A 22,363-nucleotide genomic window follows, 5' to 3' on the forward strand; every position below is an offset into this window, starting at 1 on the left:
GCTAGTTTCATCGGCTGAAGCCGCCATGTTCTTTAGACTGAACTGTCGCGCTTCTCGTTGCGTCACACCTCAACTCGCCTCAAAGCTAACGCTGATTGGGCATTCGTTTGGTGAACGGCTCCAAATTTTCTTTAACGGAGAGTCTCCAGACTGATTTGCGAGTGAAACCTTGAAAGCTCGCGAGATCAGGATGGTCTCACGAGCGTAGCTTGTCGCGTCATCAAAAGTTTCGGCTGTGTTTGTTTTATTTTTTGGTGTTAAATGTCTATCGGCTAAAAACCGAAAATGCACTTTTCGTCTGCAAATTTTCGGTGTATCTTTAGTTTAGCCCCTTACAGATTTAACAAGAGTGAATACGGGGTGTGCAAGTTGCGCAGTGGTTAGTGTGCACGACCCATGTATGGAGGCCTTAATCCTCGAAGCAGGTGACCCGGGTTTGAATAAGGCTGGTGGTCCTTTCCTGCATGCCTCTCCCTCTCTCTCATACCCCCTTCTCTGTCAGTCTACTGTCGAAAAAACAAGCCACTAGTGCTGTTAAAAACTATATATATAAAAAAAAAAAAGATAATCTGCCAAAATGGGTCAAGACATCGCTTTACACACTTCTTGTTTTAGTCTACAGCCAAGTGCTTAATGGCCCCACCTAGTGGTAAAGTTTTTATTGCTCCTTTAATTTATTTATACATTAAAATGATGGCCTTTAATAGCCTCTGTATTGTAAACAATCTTTACCAGTTTGAGTTAAACCAGGTGTTAGCATTTAGCATTACTCTTGGTCAGAATTTTACTATTATTTGGAAGCAAACATTAAAAGATTATGGAGATATTTTAAAGTTTCTGTTGCTTTGGAGCAGCATTGCTTTTAAAATTGATTGAAAAGCCAGAGGTTAAGAAAAGATTTCTGGAAGACAGGCTGTATGCCTTCATTGTTCATAATGTTATTCTGCTCACTTCTGAATTCTGTTTGCATAGATTTACACTTAGCGTCAGTGTTTTTGTTGATCAGTCAGGGTTTGACAAAGGCTTCAGAAATAGTAATTCAGACCTTAGCTTGAAAATCTGTCGTTTTTAGGGTAGTTCTGTATATTCAACTGAAAAATGTAACGTCTTTGCTGTGTGATTTTGCATTGAATAATTCAGTGTTTACCCTATCAGTAAATCTTACTCTGTATTCAAATAAATCGTATCTTTTCTGCATTTGGAGATGTCCATCGTATCAGCCACAGAAGATAACTGCAGTAATCCATCCCGCTTCCTGTTGGATGTCTGACCCCATGTCTAAAGGTAGAAGTCTAAATGAAGAGCCACAATGCCTCGATGCCTCTTTTCCTCCATCTTTTTCTCTCTGATATCTTCATATTTAAAGATTTAACAGATACAGGAAATGGTTAACCTTAAATCCTCTTCATAGTGGAGGCACAGACAGATTGAGGTTTAGATGGATTATTTCCTGGATGATTTCTTTCACTGGGCTAAATGTTTGCACAGGCAGTCTGTTGAACTGCTGCTCATCATTTCTGTGGGCCACCAGCTCCGCCTTCATCGCCCACGCTGCCTCCTGTCTACCTGGCACACAGCGCGAGACGTCAGGTGATGGAGGCAGCTGTGCCTCGCTCCAGGATCTGTGTCAGGCTGGATCACGGTGATGCTGACCTGAAAAGAAAGCGGCCTGCCTGACCCCATCAGCAGTCTGCTGGTTTTACACCTGGAGTTCTGGTTTTAGTATTTAAAGAGAAGGGAGTTTAACTCGGTCTGTGAGGACCTGACGGGCATACCTGTTAGTATGACTGTGGGTCATAAATGGTTTTATCTGAAGCAGTAAAAAGCTTTGTGGTGTGGCACTCAGGCGATGTCGGATCCATTTTATCTGATCTCTGTTTTCTCTGTGCCTGAGAGGGTGGGGCGTTTTTATTATGCTGGTGTAAGTTAATGTTTTCCAGCTCTGACCTTGATTTTAGTTTCACCTCCTGAATCACAAGCTCACCGGACTCCAACTTTGTGTGTTTCAGAAACTGGCGGCCGAATGTCAGAGTGCCGGCTACAGTGGCACGCTGATCCCCTACAAATGTGACCTGGCCAACGAAGAGGAGATACTGTCCATGTTCTCAGCCATCAAAACGCTTCACAAAGGTGTGGACGTGTGCATCAACAACGCCGGGCTGGCTCACAATGAACCCTTGCTCTCCGGAAAGACAGAGGGCTGGAGAAACATGATAGATGTAAGTGAACGTGGAAGCACTTTACAGAACCAGCAGGCAGAGGGAGGGTTGGAAATGCTCGGCTGTAGTGAATGAAAGGGCTGCTATTGTAGCAGAGATACAAGTTATAAATTAATGAAGTTGATTGATCTTATCGAGCGGCTGACAATTCACTGATAAGCGGCCATCTTCTTAAAAGACCTGAGATTTTCCTCGTATCAAGAGGATATTTCATGTCATAAACTGCAAAATATGACTTCACAACCTGCTGAATTTAACAAAAACAGACATCATATATATATTTTAACACTTTTTTGTGCCAGCTTTATTAAATTGACTCAAAGAACTAAAATATGTTTTCTCACACATGAAAACACTTATTTATAAGATATAACCTATTAGGTTACTGAAAAAAACAATGTTAATAAAATCTCTGAAATGTAGTGTGACCATCATGTTACAAATGTTTAGCGAGGCCCTTCACTTTTCTATCATCTCATCCTCTTTGGAACACAGTACAGTTCAATTTATGTGATAACCTAAAGTGGTTTTGAAATCCTGTTCTCTTTACAAATCCACATATATGTTAATAAAAGTAAGACTGTTTGACTCTTCAAAAATTTAGAAACATGGCTAAAAAAAAAAACACTTTTAGACTATTTTTGCGATTTGCTTCCACTCTTGACGTAACAAGGGAACCTTGGTGCATAAACTCACAGCACAGACAGTGCTGAACAAAATCAGACACATCAGATGAGTTAAGGAATTGAAGAACCTACCTGATTGAATATTTCAACCTTAGAATCTGTAGTAACCCATTTTATTTATTCTTTTTTGCAATAGATTAACATTTCCGAATTATGTTTTTTAGGAGATAATTCAAAGAAACCATTAGGGGAAAAAAGTACAGTAGTTTTTATATTTGAAATTAAAAAAATGTCATCTTCTACCATATATATCTACATGCTATGTTTATAACATATAATAATAACCTGGAACGGTGGATGACATCAGTATAATACAGACTATGAGCAGATCTGGTCTCTGGTGGAGATTCTATTACGGTATATATTAAAATAAACATGATATTACTTGTTTTTGGTTTTTCATTGCTTACAATAAGTGAGGAGGGTCTATTAAGTGCTGAGCCTCATTCATCTGGTGACAGCATTTTCTTTTTTATATTTTGTTTATACTGGAGCCACTAAAATGTGTAGAAATCTCATCTCCCTTCCATCTGTAACAGATAAGGCCCTTCTTTAGCAAATTCTGACTCTTTCTTTTATTTTTTTTTAAGATTTGTTTTATTAACAGAAGCTTTTACAGGATATTTATGATGTATAGCAAGAGTTTACAGTTATACTGAAAGTTGTATTTTATAAAAAAAAAAAAAAAAAAAAAGCTTTTACAGGATATTTATGATGTATAGCAAGAGTTTACAGTTATACTGAAAGTTGTATTTTATAAAAAAAAAAAAAAAAAAATCTTATTGCTACATAGTCTTACAAACACAACATACAAGGACGATGATTTTTGATTTTTAACACCAAAAGAAAACAACAAAACAAAAAATTACAAACTTTTCCCCTCCCACTCCCCACCCTCCTTTCTTGAATGGTTCTCAATATCCTTTCATTTCTGTACACAACCCATCCATCTGACATTCACATTCACATTCGTATAATTCAACACACTACTCATATCAAGGTACATAATTGAGGAAGTTATATAAGAACCTGCAAAGTGCTAATTTGAAGCCGGTCCAGAAAGGCTCACTCCAACATAGACAGCTGGGTCCAGAGACGGCAGATTGTCTATGAAGTGGCCCCAGATTATTTCAAAGATTGCATGTTTTCCTCGAACATATATAGTATCTTTTCGGGTGTGCAGTAAGATAGAAGCTCGTAGATCCTTGACACTTCTTTCTTAGTATGGTTTGCCAAAAAAATCCTCAGATCACATCAGGCAGTGTTCAGTCAGTGCAGCTCAGCTGTATGCTACCCTATCAGTTTTACAGCTGCTTTTCAGGCTGCGCTAATTATCCTCACTCCAGAAAAGTTTTGCAAATTCATGTCTGGTCTTGCAGCATTCCTACCGAGCAGCAATTCTCCGTGTTACCAGATGAACGCTGTTTTTGCCTAACCGGAAGTGCAATATTTATTAATGTTACTTCTTGCAATAACTCAGTGCAATATATATGTATATATATATACTTCTTTTACCCCGTATATAGCTAGCTCTTAGCTCTTCGTTATATAAAACATATTTATTGTGCAGGAATAAGGTCTTAGCTCTGTAACACTGGTAGCCAAGAAATCGACATTTCGTTGTCAAGATTCACCTTGTGTTTTTTTGTGCAATGACAATAAAGGAAGTCTAAGTCTATATATTGGAGGGAATGTAAAATGCATCCAATTCTCTGATATTTTCCAATTCTCAGTCATTAATCATGTCTATCTTAGCATTCTTTGGTCATTTAAAGATATAAATAGGTCATTTCAGTGACGTAATTACATTATTTATGGTGACCTGGATGAATTTCTGGTTGCAGAAGAACAAATGGTACAGATCAGGTAATGACTACTGCCAACTACCGACCTATGTGGCATTACTTCTCTTGCTTATACCAGTGAGGCTCCCCTTAGGAGTGAAGAGTGGCGCCCTCATGTGGACGAAAGAAACGCCTTAAGTGGATGGTATTAATTAATCCAATGGAGCAATTTTGAATCTAAAACCATTAATTGACATGGGATCCTAAGATGATTATTTGCTTACATCCCTAGTGTGTAGACTTTTCGATGTTAGAGAAATCTGGTTGTGTGGAAGCCGACACACACAGGCCGCTTCAGAGGCTCTGCCACAGCAAACTAATGAAAGCCAGCAGTATTTCTTCTGGCCGGGACTCTTCATTTTGATTCACTGAGCACTTGACCACCAAAGATCCCCCCACCTTCCCGGCTCTGATTCTTTGTCTCCATGGTCCAGCATTCGTGACGCTCTCTCATCTGTTGTCATGGCAGCCTCCACAAAAGTCCATAGTGGTGTATTTTTAGCCTGTGTTTAATCTGTACGCTGACCTTGTGTTACCATTACGGTGGCGGCACACTGATGTCTGTCAATGTCACCGTGAGCGAAAAGCTTAATAGACAGAGGCTGGACAGGTACAGCCGGTTCACTGAGTTTATCGCCATGGCTGAGTGAACATGAATCACCTGCATACATTACTGTGCCTTTCAAAAGTATCCCAGCTATGTCTTCAATGCATCTTATCTAAAAGGCTAACTTCAGGTAACATACCTGGAAGGAGAAAGTGAAACGGTTTTCTCTTTACCTGTTTGTCTGAAGGAAATGGCCGATCCTGAAGGATACTCATGTGATGTTAAAGTGGATGTTTCCCACAAGGAACAATGCAAACCTGTGGAACAGTCTCTCCTTTTCAAACAAGGCCAAAAATATAATTTTTTAGCCTAGATGCAAAAAGCCATGTGGGTAAAGAAAAGCACCCTCCCTTAGAGAAGAATGGCAGTGGCAGCATCATGCTGTGGGGAGGCTTTTCCGTAGAGCTAAATACACAATTATCTTAAAAGATATGAGGTTTAACTTCCAGCTGGAAAATAACTTTAAACGTACAACCAGGGTTATGATAGAAGTTTAGATGCTGCAACTAACGATTATTAAGCAAATGGATAATCGGTCAAATTTTTTTTTTGAATAATAATCGGATAGCAAAAGGTTACATTAAGATTTTTTATGTTAAACCAAGTGAAACTAAAACTTTTGATCTTCTGTTGAAGATCTGGATATTGACAGACAAAAAAGTTTTTTTTAATCTTAAATGCAAAATGTTTACATATATATATTTTTTTTATTTGGTATAATTGGTGCTCACGGTGGGTTGCTATGTCAGCTAAAGTAATGTTTTAAAGTCTGTACATTCCAGGTAATGATTAATTGATTACTAAAATATCTGACGATTATTTCAATAATTGATTAATCCCGATTAATTGTCTCAGCCCTAGTTTGGAATAAAGCATTTTAATATGTTAGATTATCTCGGTCACAGTCAGCACTGCAGATAATCTGATACTTTTTGTTTGCTTTTTAAGGCCGATGTCCATTATTTCAACACAAGTCTCAATTTGGGGGGAAAAAAAATACATTTATTAATGAATCGAACAAAAAATGGTAGGAGCCGTAACCCAAGCGCTCCATGTGATCTTAAGGCCTGGCTGCTGAATGGGCCAATGAATCAGTTAACACGCCCGAGAGTATCAGATGGTGCCAATTAAAAAAAAAACGGTTAATATCAGCTGGCTGTCGTTCAGTTTGTAGAGACGACCTACTTCCAGTTGAATCTTAGCATTGGCAGTCTCTCTTAGCTGGAGATGTTTTGAAGAATCAGTTAAAACGTGCAAAGTTTTAGGAGAAGCTGCTGTAAACACAGTAACAAAAAAAAATTCTCAGCAAATAGCGATGAGTACCGTTAACATTTCACAATACAACGTATTGTTTTAAACATTTATTGTAAGGAGGTGTTTGGTCCCATCCCAACATCACTTCAAACATATGAAAATGCATCTTCTATGTTGCTGACGGCTAAAGATGCCAAATGCAGGAACTGTAGCATTAGATCGTGGGTTGTTAAATATTGTGCACCCTTGTTGCGCTTAATTCTGTTAGCTCTGTTTGCAGCAGAAGCAGCTACTGATGTCATCACTCGCTTGTTCATGCAATGTGTTCATTTCAGCCTGGAAAAATGGTTTCAACTCCCTCTTTTCAACAATGATGCTTCACATACCAAAACAGGTACTATCTGATTTCACATAAATGGGTAATTCGTAGGACCCACTGAATTTGGTCGGTACCTGTAAAGAAACCCATATCTACCTTATTTACAAAGGAGGACTTGATAGAAGTGCACAGGTCTTTCTAATTTTGCACAAATGTTTGTAATCATTTCATAATGAAATACTAGAAGACAGTAGCTGATGAATGTGTTCCTTTGACTGCAGGTGAATGTCTTGGCCTTATCCATCTGCACCCGCGAGGCCTACAAATCAATGAAAGAGAGGAATGTGGATGACGGCCACATCATCAATATTAACAGGTATGTTTGCTCAAAAATCCTTTAAACCAGTCTGAGAACTAAACAGCAGTTTAAAGTTGTTTTAATCCAAAAATAAAGTTTAAATGTGTTTTGCTTACAGTCCTGTTTCTTACAGATTTGCCGTGACTTTAAATTGTTGATATCAGGCTGAAACAACCTGAGCAAATTTGAAATAATTTCATTTGTTAATGGAACAGCAGTTCAAAACCAACTTGTTCATTTAGAAAAAAAAAATCGAATGCTTTATAAACCTAATAATTAGTTCAAATCTAACTCTGGTTTCCAAAAAGAGTCTTTAATGATGCATAGATTATGTTTTAACCAGGACGGGAGCTACGTTTCCACATCAGGTTGTCTACTTGGTCAAATCATCATTCGAAAACTGTATCTTGTATTTTCTAAGGTTTTATTGCCTCGATGTTAAATGTTTCTTAGAAATGCAGGTGTAAAAATAAATGAAAAACAGAAAAGAAAGTGAGTGAGTAGGAAATGGGTTTCCACAACAGTGCTTGATAAGAATGTTTGATATGATGGTTCAGAGGTTTACCGAACAAAAAAGTCCTGCAAACCCCCCAAAAAATAGAGAAATACATGAAACACATGCAAAGAAAAATGCTTTAAGTCACAAAATAACTAGGATTTAAAAAAATCTCCAAAGTAGTTTTGCATGACAGATGTGCTCCAGACCACTAGGGGGAGTCAACCGTCCACTCACATGGGACTGAACCCTTAATAGAGATGTAGCTGGGAAGCTCAGGAAAACATCAATTTTCTTTCTTCCCTCTGACTGCCTCCTGGGGAAACATCTTGTTTATTTCTATACAAAGGGTCAATAGACGTTAATTAGCAGTATTGTCTTTAGTTTGGTCCAATATAGTCAGTGATTGTCTCCCCCTGGTGGCCTGGAGCACTTCTGTTATGTAGATCTAGTTTACAGCTTATTTTGTTTTGCAGTTCATTTTCCTACTTGCAGCAATTTTGCATCCATTTTTCTTTGCCTTTGGTTTGCATCTTTGCTTTATATATATGTTTGTGGCATATTTTATGTCTGCAGTGCATCTGCTATTTTTCTTCACTCTATTTTCAGTGATTGTCACACTTTTGTCCTTGGCATTAGTATTTTACTTTAGTCTTATTATTCTGTTTGCTAGCCTTATTTTATCCTAGCATTCATACATTTTTTTTATTACCACCCCTCTGCAACTGCAGTTTTTACCATTTTTAGTGTCTTACTTTAGCTTTATTAGGATGTTTAAGTTTGTAAGTGAAGCAGTTAGTACATTAAAGGTTTTAAAACATATGAACTATTTTTACGGTAATTTGTTCTTGAACTTAGGTGAAAGTGTAAAATGTAATTATTCTCTCTCTTGGTTCTCCTGTTTTCCCCTCTCTCTACCCCCTCCAGCATGGGCGGGCACCGACTTGTGCCCAGCGCTGACGAGCATTTCTACTGTGCCACTAAATTTGCCGTGACCGCTTTAACTGAGGGGATACGGCAGGAGCTCCGGGAAGAAAAGACTCACATAAGAGCCACGGTGAGTGAGCTGCCACTGTTGGAGTTAAGATCACGTAACTCTCCCTGTCGACGTAATACCGAGGGCGTATGCAGCCTTGGCAAGGAGAGTAGATCAGGAAAGGAGGAGTGAACATGAGGAATAACAGTTCATCTGTCCCTGCAGTGTATATCTCCTGGTATAGTTGAGACGGAGTTTGCCTTCCGACATCACAACAGTGATCCAGAGAAAGCAGCTGCGGTCTACGAGAGTATAAAGGTGATCATTTGTGCATTTTTTTCACACCAATAAGTAATGTGAACGGTCTAAACGACAACGCTTTTTTTTTTTTAGTGCTTGAAAGCAGAGGATGTAGCCAGTGCAGTCACGTATGTCCTCAGTGCCCCTCCTCATGTTCAGGTACGTTTCTCTGTTAGCTGTTCTTTATTTTCCCTTTACTTTTGTCCCGCTAGTTCTCCATTCACCTTGCTCATGTTTTCCCTTTCTTCCAATAGATTGGAGATGTGCAGATGAGACCAGTGGAGCAGATATCATAGCAGTGATTATGGACGGCAGCCACCACAGCTCCTTAGCGACCTCTGCTGGCCATGTGGGTTAGGAGAGAGGGCGTGGGTGTGTGTCTGAGTCTACAGGAGCTTAACCATGAAGAGCTGGAGCCTTAAAGAGGCTGTGCAAGGAAAAAGCATGCATGGACTCTGTAAACCACTACAAAAAAAATAAAATACTACTGAACAGCTGCTGGTCTCGGTCCTGAGCTGAACCGACTTTAAAACCGAAGTAGGAACAAATCGGGACAGAGTTGCTGCTGCGCTGTGTGGCCATCTGCACGGCTGCCACCTCAGAGGGAAAACGTCATTGATTGCACATTTTGTTTTGTTTCTTTGTTTTGTTTATCTAGGTTACATGGCATATCTTTTGGAATTTTAATTAAAACAATAACAATTGCTGTTTATAGGAAAAATGTTTTCCTTTTTTAAAAATAAAGAATCTGACTTTTAATTACAAATCTAACTGTGGTCTTACACAAACTAATCTTAGACAGTGCTAATGTCATGCTTTCTGTGAGTAACCAGAGACGGTCTGTACGTCCCACTCCATGTTTAACTCATCTCACAAACACATTCAGTTACCCTCGTTTGGATCCGACCACTCCTTACAGGTGTTCAGGGTACATTTAGGAAGACATACTTTTGTTTTCTTGCACACTCTGGGTTTTGTTTTTTTAACGGTCCATCTATTTGCTCATGTTCTGCACTTTGGTGTGCAGAGAAGGAACCCAACTGTGCACATGCATCCTGTTGGAATTTTCTCATGTACGGAATACACTAAAATAAATACTGTTTCCCACATGTTATCCATGCTTTGTGTAATGTCTGTTTTTTTAAGTGTATAATTGAAAGAAAAATAAACAAACTGGACTTTGGTCACAAGTTTTTTCAAATTTATTTTTCATTATGTCTTACATGACAGAGTCGCATGACCAGTAGGTTTAATCTGCAGTTCCCCGTTGTATTTGACCTAATAAATGAGTCAGCAGCAACAAGATCATGACAGTTCTACCCTGGCTTGTAAATGTTCAACAGTGCTAAAAGAAAACTGCTGCTTTACTGTGTTGAGCAGATTTGACCAGGAGATGGTGCACATGTGCAAAGTAAAATCAATAAATAAGGCCAGTTCTATGGGTGTGTGATGATAAACACCATCCATCCATCTTCTCCCGCTTATAGGTTTGCAGTGGGGCAGGTATGGTAAATCCCATGAAAGGAAAATAAACTAAATTAAAAGAAAAGTATTCAATTATCATTAGGTTAAAATAACTGGTAGCTTTCATTCAGCAGAATCTGAATAAAATTAAACATTCATCCGATCATGGTTCTAATGGTTGTAAAATGCTTCCGTTTAATATCTGGAGAAGACATGGATTAATGATTAGCTGGAGTTTATCTCATGCCAGGAGGTGGAGGAGCATTTTGAGCAAAACACCAAGCTGGTCAGAAGTTTGTCTCCAGGGGAGATTTCTGGGGGTCAGTGCTGGAGCTGATGATGGAGATGGACGGTTCTCTGTTTCCTCCTCCCCTCTCATTATACAGACCTTTAGTCTTATTCAAAGCATACGGTGTGATCGACAGCTTCAGTTTCTGGAAAGGATAAGCAGCAATAAAATCACTTTTAGGTTATGAAAAAAATACTTTGCTGATAATGACTTATGTAAACCCCTTTAAAATAAACTATTATTTCCTTGCAGTGGCAAAATCTAACAATGAAAATATTAAATAGATTTTTTTTTATGACAATTCAACAATTTAGCTTATTTAGACCAAGGGTTCTCAAAATAGGGGTCGGGACCCCTGAGGGATCAAAACCACATATGGTAGAGGTCTGCAACCTGTGTCTCTTTAGACACTTAACAATTATTCTTCATCACTTTGGCTAAAAATGATGAAGAGCCAGCAGATCCTCTGAAAAATGGATGTATATTAAGAAATGCTGGTTAGTGTTTTCTTTAGTGAACAGTAGCATTGAATTTCCAAAATGAAATGACTTTAAATATAACAGTTTTTTTTTTCTTTACATGATTTCCCACATATTTCAGAAACCCTTTGGAGATGTATTCATTCATTTTTTGCTAGATATTTTTCTTCATTTTAAAACCAAAAATTTTAAATGGCAAGTTAACTCTTTAACAAGGACAAATATTCCTTTGGTGGATGTATATTAAATGCAAATTATAATTTAACTTTATTGATCTCTGTGAGGTTAAATGTCTTTGCTCAGGGACCCAGAGTGCATGCTGTGGGGATCAAACCGGATATTTGCAACCTTCTCAAAGCACAAGGGCACTGCTCTAACCACAAGGCCAACACTCCCCCACATAAATACGCTATATTTTTCTTTTTTTTTTTCTTTTTTAAAAAAAGGTAATGTTTGTGGCTTTTTTATTAGCTGGACTGAGGTCAAATATGGCTCTTTGGATTGTAAAGGTGGGGTCACAAGATTTTTTTTCACAATCATTGGGATGTGATACCTGAGAGTCAAAATATATAATTAAATACATAAATATAAATGTCCTATGAAATAAAAGAATAGTATCATAATTTAAGTAGATGTAACATTTATTTATCTAAAACATTCAAATTAATATACTGTTTAATTGTAAAATGCGCAATTCTATGATTAAATGTCTCAATAAATACAATTGCAAAAAATTTAAATGATAATTTAAATAATGATATGTTTATTTATAAATGGATATAATGAATTAAGTGAATGTGTATTCTAAGGTGGTCCCAAGTCTTTTGTTTTGTTATTTTTGGGATCACAGACAGAAAAGTTTGGGAAGCTCTGATTTAAAAAGTCTCCAAAACAACCATTAGATGTGTTATAAATACCAACCAGTTGCTTAGGGGGAGATAACGACAAAATAAAACAAAAAAACAACCTTTTCTGTTCCTAAATCACAAAGTTAAACATGTTGAGTTTGAGGACACAATAAAGATCAAGTGCTTTATCCACAAAGACTGGGTGGGTCTGTTCTGAACCAAATAATAAATACATAGGAAAAGCCATTTATGTTGACTCTTAAATGTAGTGGATGTGTCATGCTCTGGGCTGTCTCTTTAAACAGATCTGTATTTTATAATATTCATATAACCTTAATGGTTGATATTAAACAATGTTTTTCTATCTAGTATTTGAACACTGAAAAACAGACCTGAGAGCTAGCATTGCTTTTATAATTCAGTTAAAAACCCACAATCATGTTCTGCATTTCTGTCTCATGACTCCCCACCTTCCAGGAACAAAAACAGGAACTAGATGGAAATAAACAATGGATGTAAATATCCACCAGGTTTTACTTTTCTGACCGCTGTGTTATGCATCCCTGGTTTTTTACCATCGTTAGCTTTTTAAAATACCAAAACGATTTAGAAAGAACTTCTCCTAAATTTCACGTGGATCATCTTTAAGCAGTATTTGATCCAGACATTGAGCCAAAAAGCAAAGATATTTTGCCCCACATACATCTCAGTGGTTTTCTACGACCATCTAAGTCCCCAGAACTAAATTCTGCAGAAAAGGTGAAGAGAAGAAAACAGATCTAAACATGAACCTTCTCTCTATAGGCCTGCAGCCCAAACATTGATGCCCTATGTGCTAAGGGAGGTTTTACAAAGATCACTACTTACTGATGATACTGTAAAAAAAAAAAACATTTTCATTTAAATGTACTCAAATTAAAAATAAGCATTTCTGTTTTTAAGGCTGAAGTTATGTCAGTTACCTCTGTTAGCGAGCCTGGTAGCACCCACAAAGTGTGAATGGCCCCTAAAGGTATCCAGATGATGGAGGCCAGGGCGATGATCCAGCCCACACCCTGAGCCCAGGGAGGGAAGACGTAGTTCCCATAGCGAGCCGGCTTGAACTGGATGATGGAGAAGATCAGGATGACCTGGAGCAAAGAGACCAGGGTTAGTAAAGAAAGTAAAGGAACCATAAAACTTGGAGAATTTCTTTTTTTTTTCTGTTTTTACTGTAAACCTACTGTGATGAGCACGGGATCAACTATGAGCCAGCACAACCTGAAGAAGATGTTTGGTCGTCCTCCTGTCATCTCTTCCAGGTTGCTTGAGAGTCTCTTTACACCTGACCAAAGAAAATATAGTAAAACGTCTACAATGTTAAAAGCAAATAAAAAAAAAAAAAGCTGAAAAGCAACTTAAGCTCACCGTAGCTCCAGCAGATGGCAATAATCTCAAAAAAAGCAAGGAACATGATGGACACAATGGCAGTGTAATGGTCCATCAGCTGGAAGACATAGATTCCTACCTGGAATAAGAAAAACAGTTGAGGATCTCCGCTCGGGTCCTTTGGTTAAAAACTGCTAAGCTGTGAGATTCACCTGCATGACACATGGGATCCCTAACAGAAGGGCCACACCGCAGAGTACAAGAATGAAAAACTCCTTCCTCTTGAAAATCCTCAGCACTTGGTGGTAGAATTCATCCATGAAACTGGTCACCATCACCTCTACCATCGCAAACTGCCGCAAAAAAAGGGATTAATCAGAACGTTTATACCTGTTTTGTATTTCCATTGGGAGAAACAGTTAAATTCCTCTGCATTTTGTCACATTATTCCGTAAAAATTCAAAAATTTCCACTGGGCTGGGTTTCCAAGATTTTAATTTTTTTTTTTTTTTTTACGGAATGACTATGACCTGGATGACTGAGAACCTTCATCAGCATATTTGTCACATTACAACCAAAAATACAAAATATCTTTTTTGCTGATTTTATCTGACAAAACACAGTTTTAGTGAAAAGGGATCATTGAAGTAAAATAACCTGCAACCTAAGGCCTTTTTAAAAGAGATATGAAAGGCCTTAGAAGTGTTTTTAGAGAACATTTAACATCATGAAGACCAAAGAACACAGCAGATAGGTCAGAAAATTATATGGAGAAGTTTTAAAGCAGCATTAGGTGAGAAAAATATTACCTAAATTTATTAGTTTCACATCTCGCAGAGCTCTGCTTAATCCATGGTGTGAAAAGGAATAAAGACTAGCTCTGCCGCAAACCTACTAAAACACGGCTGTCCACCTAAAATAACAGGCCTGGTAACATCATCTTTGATCAGAGCAGCAGCCAAGAGGCAGTCTATTACTCTGCAGGAGCTGCAGAGATGCACAGCTTAAACACAGCAGCAACTATGGAGAATAATGTGTTCTGATCAAATGAGACCAAATATAAAATTTAGGCATTTAGAAAAAGACTATGTGGGACAGAAGGTTAACCTCGTCCATTACTATACATCCAATTATCTGTTTATTCATTCCTTGAACGGTGGAGGCAGCATCATGCTGTGGGAATCAATCTCAAAACAAGATCAGAAAAACATTTTGGCTCGATCTAAGATTGTAAGACTTGGTTAAATGGATAGTTTTTGCAGGGAATGGATCCTTCCAACATATCACATAATTCAACGGATCATCAGCCTAATTTACTGTGCAATTAAAGCTTTAACTTGTAGTCACAATTCCTAATTACAGATTTATAGGATAGAGCAAATAATCTGTCATTTCTGGATCTTAATCTGATTCTGTACAGAAATTCTTGTTAAATTACACTTTTTATGACCTAAAAATAATGTGAAATATTGAGAATGAACCCCAAAAATACAGCCGTAGCTATAATACAATGATTCACATCGTGTTAAAATGGCCTAGTCAAAGTCTGCACCTTAATTCAGGCGGGAATTTTAAGTAATGTCCAAATTGTATTTTCATATAAATGTTATTGTGGCGTTTGATTGAGTTTGAGCTATTTTCCAAGAAAGAGCAGAAATATGAGCCTCGGCATGAGCAATGCAGGTGGAAATGTATTCCAGAACCTTCCACTGCTGCTATAGTGGCACTGAAAGATGGTTGGGCTGAATATCACCTCACTTTTCACACTTCTAAGGAATGCAAAATTCAAAAAACAATATCAGGTTTTTCTTCCCCTTGGTGGATGTTTTGTGACAGAATGTGAATACTTCCCCAGAGCAGCTAGTTTCACTACCTCACTGTCCAGCCCCAGGCACAGCAGCATGAAGAAAAACAGAACCGCCCAGAGCTGAGACACCGGCATGTTGGCAAAGGCTTGTGGGTAAACCACGTAAACTAATCCTGGACCTGGGAAGACCCAAGAAGATCAATGATTACCCGAAACATGAAACATGGAACAAATAACCATTTCATTCACCTAATAAATGTGATTAGAGAAATACAATACAAAAGTAATGTTTTATTACCATCCACTGCCAGCTGGCTGACAGGAATGCCCTGCAGATAAGACATATACCCGAAGGCAGAGAAAATGACAAATCCTGCCAGGATGCTGGTCAGGGAGTTGGTGATGGATATGAAAAGTGTGTCCCTGTGGAGCAGAGAGCACGTTCCTCAGCTTTTCTTCTAACTCTACCATTACTTATCAATATGCAACATCTTTGGTCTTACTTCAGGACGTTGTTGTTGAAGGAGTTGTAGCTGGACATGGCCAGCAGGGAGCCAAAGCCAATCCCGATGGAGTTGAAGATTTGAGCCGCAGCGTTCACCCACACCTTTAAAACAGGCCAGATCATGTCTCACAACGACAATGGAGCATCAGCTGGGCCTCATACTATTCCCACTCTCACCTCTACAGAGCGCAGTTTTTCCCACTCAGGCACGATGAAGAAAGCTATCCCATCCGATGCACCTGGAAGCTGCACGTTATTGATCAGCAGGGCAATGAGGATGACATAGGGGAACAGAGCGGTGAAGTACACCACCTGCACACATAAGAAAAGGGTTTAATAAAAAAACTAACAAGGCAAGGCAAGGCAAGGCAAGGCAAATGTATTTGTATAGCACAAGTCAGTACAAATACAATGCAAAGTGCTTTACATGATTAAATTATAGGAAACTAAAACAGAATAAAGCAAGTAGGAAAAAAAAATAAAATGAAAAATGCAGAAACAAAAAAGAACATTAAAAACAGTTGGACTAAAAAAAAGAACTAATGATGTTTCAATTTAACTGTTTAACTAGAACAGTCAAAGGCAATCCCAAACAGCAGGATCATTTCTTCGTCTCCAGCTGTGGTCATCAATACTTTAACCCACCTTGCCTGTTGACTTCACCCCTTTAAAGATGCAAAGATAGATGAGGATCCAAGCCAGGATGAGGATAAGGAAAAGCTCCCAGCGCAGCGTTCCTGCTTCCTCTACTCCACTAGTCTGGTCGAGCATCCTATAACTTTAGAAGCAGGGAAACAGCAATGCTTTTCTATTAAAAAAGGTCATCCTGTCAAGCTTATAAAATCCTTAATGTAAAATAATATCCAAAGCCTTTAAATGTGTTTTAGTTCACTGTAAATTTAATAAAAAAGTGGATTCTGTAAGCATTCGTCTAAATAATCCAAATATCCAGAGTTCTGCCCTTTGTTTAGATTTATTATTCATTTATTTGTAATTTTGTATCTTTGTAGTTGTTTTCTAACAGTGTTGTGTTCTTGAGTTACTCTCTGTTGCCCCCTTGTGCCTGTTTCCTTTCCCTTTGGCTCCCTTCTAGTTAGTTCTACTCACACCTGCTCTATATCAGCTTATTAGCCAATCCTGTGTTCTGTTCCCCATATATACACCACCTCTGCTGTTCCTGTCTGCTGGTTTCTTGTTCATTTGTTGCTTCGTAGCTTGCTCCCTCCCCATGTGTTGTTTCTCCCTGACTTCTCCTGGTTTTTGGTTTCTTATTTTCGTTCCTGGATTTTTGCCTCAGTTTCCTGTGGAATCTCATTAAACCAGCAAAACTCATCTCTGCCTCCTCATTTCTGCATTTTGGTCCTCAAAACCTCCACACAAACCTTGATGATCCAGGCTGAAATGAAATGAAATCAGGTCAGAGGAGACAAAGACTTCAGTTGAATACATTATCTCTTAAGGATTTAATGTTAGGCATGATTGTTTTAATGGCTGCATCATCCTGTGGGCCTGTTTTATTCTCAACAGTACAAAATGGATAAAAATGACTAAAGAAAGGAGGTCTGCCCATTAGCTCTTTAGCCGCATTAAAAAAACAACTTTCCAAGTCAACTTAAACAGGTTCTTCCAGAAAAGGAGACATAATTTCCAACACTTTCTTCTGCAGATCTCAGCTTAAAAAGTAGGAACTACACAGGGTTCTTTCAACCCTGATTGTTTCACAAGGTCATTTCTTTCTTCTTTTTTTTTTTAACATTTGATACGATATGATTTAAAATCCTCCTTCTCATTTATAAAGCCTTAAATGGCCAAGCTCCATCTTATATCAGAGATATGATTGTTCCTTATGTTCCTAACAGAGCGCTTTGCTCTAAATCTGCAGGTTTACCATTGGTTCCAAGCGTTATTAAAAGTAGAATGGGAGGCAAATCTTTTAGTTATCAGGCTCCTCTCCTGTGGAACCAACTACTAGTTTAAGTCCGTGAGGCAGACACCCTGTCTACTTTTAAGGCTAGGCTTAAAACTTTCCTTTTTGATAAAGCTTATAGTTAGAGTGGCTCAGGTTATCCTGAGCTATTTCTATAGTTATGCTGCTATAGGCTTAGACTGCTGGAGGACATAGGGACCCCTTTTTCATCATTCTGCTTCATTCGGTCTCTATTCTCCCACTGCAGAATTTATTCAATCTCTAACATTCTGCTCTCTCTGTTTTTTCTCATCATAGTAGTAGTTCATCTGGTCTGTTCCTGTTTGGCTGTGACTCCGTCCTGGAGAGAAATATCAGCTGTGCTGCTGCCATCAACACCTTTGTTTATATATGTTGGAAAATGGGGGTTCAGTGGCACAGTGGTTAACGTGCACTACACAGGTACGGAGGCCTTAGTCCTCGATGTAGTTCTAATCCGACCTGTGGTCCTTTGCTGCATGTCTCTCCTCCTCTCTCATACCCCCTTTCCTGTCAGCCTTCTGTCGAAAGAATGAGCCACTTGTGTCGCAAAAACTCAACAAAACAAAAAGTATTGCCACTAAATGCTTTGTGAGATGGGGTTCTGGGCGTACCCAGCCTTTCCCCCATGACCCTAACAGATTAGTGGTAGAGTGACTGGATGCATTAATGTATTTGCAGGGCGTTTGCACACCTCTACCTGCATCACTTTGTTTCCCCACACAGTGCTGGAGGTCGACTGAAAATATCAATGCTTTCTTGTTTTGCATGCTGAGCAGTTTGCCTGACAGTTGTGCCTAAAACCAGTTTTTTTATGCTATTTTTCTAGCTTTTTACATTAACTATTCAAAAGATACTAAATGTGCCTTTTAAAGTATCCTAACAAACTGTAAGAACACAGAGTCCTGTTGAAAAGCATTAGGCTGACCTAATTTATTTCTTATCTTTCAGTGTCGTGCTGCTCTTAATCAGCGGTTCCCCAGGCTTTCTTTACTCTTTATTGCTGCTTTTTCAATCTTTTACTCCTCTGTGCCTGATCTGGATCTTAACAGGGGTAATGCGTCATTTGGATTTCAAAGGAGCAGCAGGGAGAAATGAAGGACAGAAGAAGCATGAGGCAAAAAAACTACCATGTCTTGAAATTAGGAAAAGCTCTGACATGGATTTACTCGTCTGTGTACCATCCATGGGCAACAGGTTTTCAGCTAAAAGTTCTTTAGAAAACACCTCATTGGAGCTTTTAAATGTTAAAATCATATTAACAAAATCATACAATTAAGCAGTATATTTTTTTTTAAGTTTCAACTCAGGAAGGGTTGTTTAAGCTCTCTTAACAGATAAATAATGGTGGCTATGCAGAGAATTAAAATATGAGGAATAACTATGTTTGCTCTGCATTGCTGTTATTAAAAATCACTGATGTTTATGTACTCATAATCTGTGCAGCCTTGTTTCTGTACAGAGCGATCTATGAAGGAATTTGTAGGGAAAAAAAGTATCTGCTCTATTGTCTCATTTGTGAGTGAGATACAAAGATCAGTCTGAAACATGTAAATATTGTAGATTTAATTGTCGGTGCTAAAGGTTAAAAATGACTTAGCTTTTTTCACACTTCCCCTGAGATATTATATCTGTCAGGTCCTTATCACTGACCTTCAATATAACTGATATCTCTCACACGACTTGGATAACTTGTTTTTTTTAAGTCTCTCTTCTACGTCTATTCGGAATACTCCTACATTCCTGGCACGTTCGCTACAGTTTAAGCTCATGCAAACCTACTGGAAGCTGTTGGGTTGTTCTTTAGTCCTGCAATAAACTCACTAGCAAGATTGGCTTGATTACTATGGGGACGAGTGATTCCTGGTAAAATGAGCTTATACTTGGACGTACTTGAAGAACTCTTGGCTGGCTGTGGACGAGTAGCTGCTGTTGGTGGCCTGGTCCGTGCAGTTGGGGGTGTTCCAGGTGTTGTTGCAGCTCTGCCATGGAAGAGGCGCCTGGAAGGAGCTAAAGAGGTAATACAAGGCCCAGGTGATCACCACGTTGTAGTAGGTGCACATGATGAAGGAGATGGCCACAGATGCCATGCCAACCCCTGAGGTGAGACAAAAATCACTGACATCTTCTTTTTTTTTACTGACTATGGGGAAAAAGGAGGGCAAAGTACCTTTTAATAGTGGGCAAACAGTGGCCAGGGCATGAACAGGGCCTCTCCTGGTATACTGGCCCACAGTCAGCTCCATGTAGAGCAGAGGGATCCCCAACACCACCAGCATGAACAGATAGGGCACCAGAAAGGCACCTGGCAGACAGAACGGTGAGTCAAAGCTTTAATCTTTAACTTTTGCTAAAGTCAGCCTCAAAGTAACAGTCAGGCGAGGTTAAGCTCTATAAAATATCATATCTTTATTGTTGTAAAATAATCACCCTCTTTCAAGACGATTGTTTTACAATTAAAGGCTTGAGATGAGTTTATCACACTTACTCTAGCACACAGTTAGCTCATTTTAAGATCAATAGAAACAAGGCAGAAACACTCAAAAAAAAAAAAAAAAGAGTGGTTAAACTTTGCCCCTGCTTTATGTAGTAAATGTGTATAAAGGGAGTTAGGATTCTGTTTTGCAGTCTGTTTTCTCACCTCCTCCGCTCCTGTAGCAGAGATAAGGGAACCTCCAAACGTTCCCCAGACCCACTGCACAGCCGATTCCTGCCAGGGTGAACTCTATCTGCCGGCTCCATGTCGGTCTGCTGGGCTCCTGCTCCTGCTGGTCCATGCTGTCCTTCTTACTCGCCACGGCTGCTCGTTTGGGCCAGAACTCAATGGAGAGCTTGAAGGTGATTTAAGTGGCTCTGGGGTGATATAACCTGCCTTTTTTATTATCCTTAATGATTAGCCTACCACAAACACTCCAGTATGTGGCACCTCCAAGGCTCTTATGGAGGAAGAGGCTGGTCAAAGTTAAGAGGTGGTATGAAGCTATGAGCTCTGCAGTTTTTAATCAAAATTAGCTGCATTTTTGTAGAAATCAAGCTTTTTTTTTTTCAAAAAAAAAAAAAAATATTGTTGAATTTTTGTTGCACATATTCACACAGAATGTGAGCAGAACATGGTCTTGATCCTCTAGAAATGTTTTTTTTATACCCTAAAGACAGTTAACCATTTCACACATGAGGAACAGCTATTCAAAGGCTGGTATTGGACAAAGGGTCTGGAATCCAGGGAAAAATCATTTAAAAGTGTTTTTCGACTATATGTAACTAATTATTTAAATTACATTTAACTTGAAAAAAAAAAAGAATTATAAGCCAAGTGTTGACACCCCCTAAACTACTACCTAGTGTAACCACTGTTTGATTCAATTTCAGCATTAAATGTTTGGCAAGAGTCTGTTCAGACACTTTACCAGTCTCCCAAACTGTGAAGACTGAATGCTAAATTTTAACTGGGACTAAACGCTTCCAAATCTTTTCCTCTTTGTTTATTATGATGTTCATTATCTCTCCCAACTAAAAAGTGAACCCTCATTTCATTTGGTGACAAGCAACCCTGCAATCCTGTATGCTACAATCTCCATATTTCAATTACAACATTTTTTTTTCATCACACTCAACAGCAAAATAAATGGTGGCCACTTTATATGATATGGTTCTAACCTATTTTCAATCTCCAATTACAAATATTCTTCTCACTAAGCCTGCATTTCTGTACTTAAATGTTTTAACTGATATGATATCCTTTCAAAATTTCAGTCTGTATGTAATAAATCTTTATTATGTACTCGAATATAATAAATAAAATCTACTCTTCAATTAATTCAAATGGCCATAATTTCACTGCAGGGGTTCCCAAAGAACTGACTGAGGTTCAAGGAGACAGAAGCAGACATCCAGAAAGAAGCAGAGATACAAAAGGCAACTGTTGACAAGTTCCACAGACGCCGCTGTCAAGGAAACACACAGCCAGGCAGACGAGCTCCGAGCCAGCTACCCTGTCGAAGGATGAAAGAGAGCAAATACAGTTAGTCACAGCCAGAGAAACAGGACTAAACTGAAAAACAGGCTGAGCTCCAACATGTTTTTATTATTATTTTTTTTCTCTTCGGCACTAGTGACCCCTTATGGTACAGTAGTCTGACTGAAAAGGGGTGCAAGAGAGAGGGAGAGACATGCAGCAAAGGACCAAAGGCCAGATTAGAACCACGTCGAGGACTAAGGCCTCCATACATGTGTTGTGCATGTTAACCACTGTGCCACTGAAGCACGCCCAATCTCCAACATAAATAAACAAAGGTGTTGATGGCAGCAGCACAGCTGATATTTCTCTCCAGGACGGAGTCACAGCCAAACAGGAACAGACCAGATGAACCTACTATGGTGAGAAAAAGCAGAGAGACTATACAGTTAGAGATTGAATGAATTCTGCAGTGGGAGAATAGAGACCGAATGAAGCAGAATGATGAAAAAAGCTGTCCCTATGTCCTCCATCAGTCTAAGCCTATAGCAGCATAACTATAGAGATAGCTCAGGATAACCTGAGCCACGCTAACTATAAGCTTTATCAAAAAGGAAAGTTTTAAGCCTAGCCTTAAAAGTAGA

The 22,363-nt window shown here is 38.7% G+C and overlaps 2 protein-coding genes across 2 annotated transcripts in view; one reads left to right on the forward strand and one right to left on the reverse strand.

Annotated features, from left to right (window-relative positions):
* The window catches only part of dhrs11 (dehydrogenase/reductase (SDR family) member 11), a 39,266-nt gene extending 29,472 nt beyond the window's left edge, over positions 1-9,794 (forward strand). Inside the window, exons 2-7 of the mRNA XM_015383682.1 lie at positions 2,010-2,219; positions 7,211-7,305; positions 8,711-8,840; positions 8,985-9,077; positions 9,153-9,218; positions 9,314-9,794. Of these exons, the coding sequence (XP_015239168.1) occupies positions 2,010-2,219; positions 7,211-7,305; positions 8,711-8,840; positions 8,985-9,077; positions 9,153-9,218; positions 9,314-9,355 (636 nt within the window). The 3' untranslated portion in view covers positions 9,356-9,794. The remainder of the gene's footprint in view (positions 1-2,009; positions 2,220-7,210; positions 7,306-8,710; positions 8,841-8,984; positions 9,078-9,152; positions 9,219-9,313) is intronic.
* A 172-nt stretch (positions 9,795-9,966) lies between these two features.
* Positions 9,967-20,601, reverse strand: LOC107090352 (sodium- and chloride-dependent GABA transporter ine-like). The gene is made up of 13 exons (XM_015383681.1): positions 20,406-20,601; positions 19,935-20,069; positions 19,658-19,862; positions 16,465-16,597; positions 15,997-16,131; positions 15,818-15,921; positions 15,613-15,737; positions 15,381-15,493; positions 13,720-13,860; positions 13,547-13,646; positions 13,363-13,463; positions 13,102-13,269; positions 9,967-10,957 (listed from the first exon to the last, which is right to left on the reverse strand). Exons 1-13 carry the CDS (start codon positions 20,539-20,541, stop codon positions 10,811-10,813), a joined length of 1,743 nt encoding a protein of 580 aa, XP_015239167.1. The 5' UTR covers positions 20,542-20,601; the 3' UTR covers positions 9,967-10,810.
* Positions 20,602-22,363: the final 1,762 nt, after the last annotated feature.

Source organism: Cyprinodon variegatus, unplaced genomic scaffold (assembly GCF_000732505.1).
Source record: "Cyprinodon variegatus isolate N-32 unplaced genomic scaffold, C_variegatus-1.0 Scaffold291, whole genome shotgun sequence".
Taxonomy (NCBI): Eukaryota; Metazoa; Chordata; class Actinopteri; order Cyprinodontiformes; family Cyprinodontidae; genus Cyprinodon; species Cyprinodon variegatus.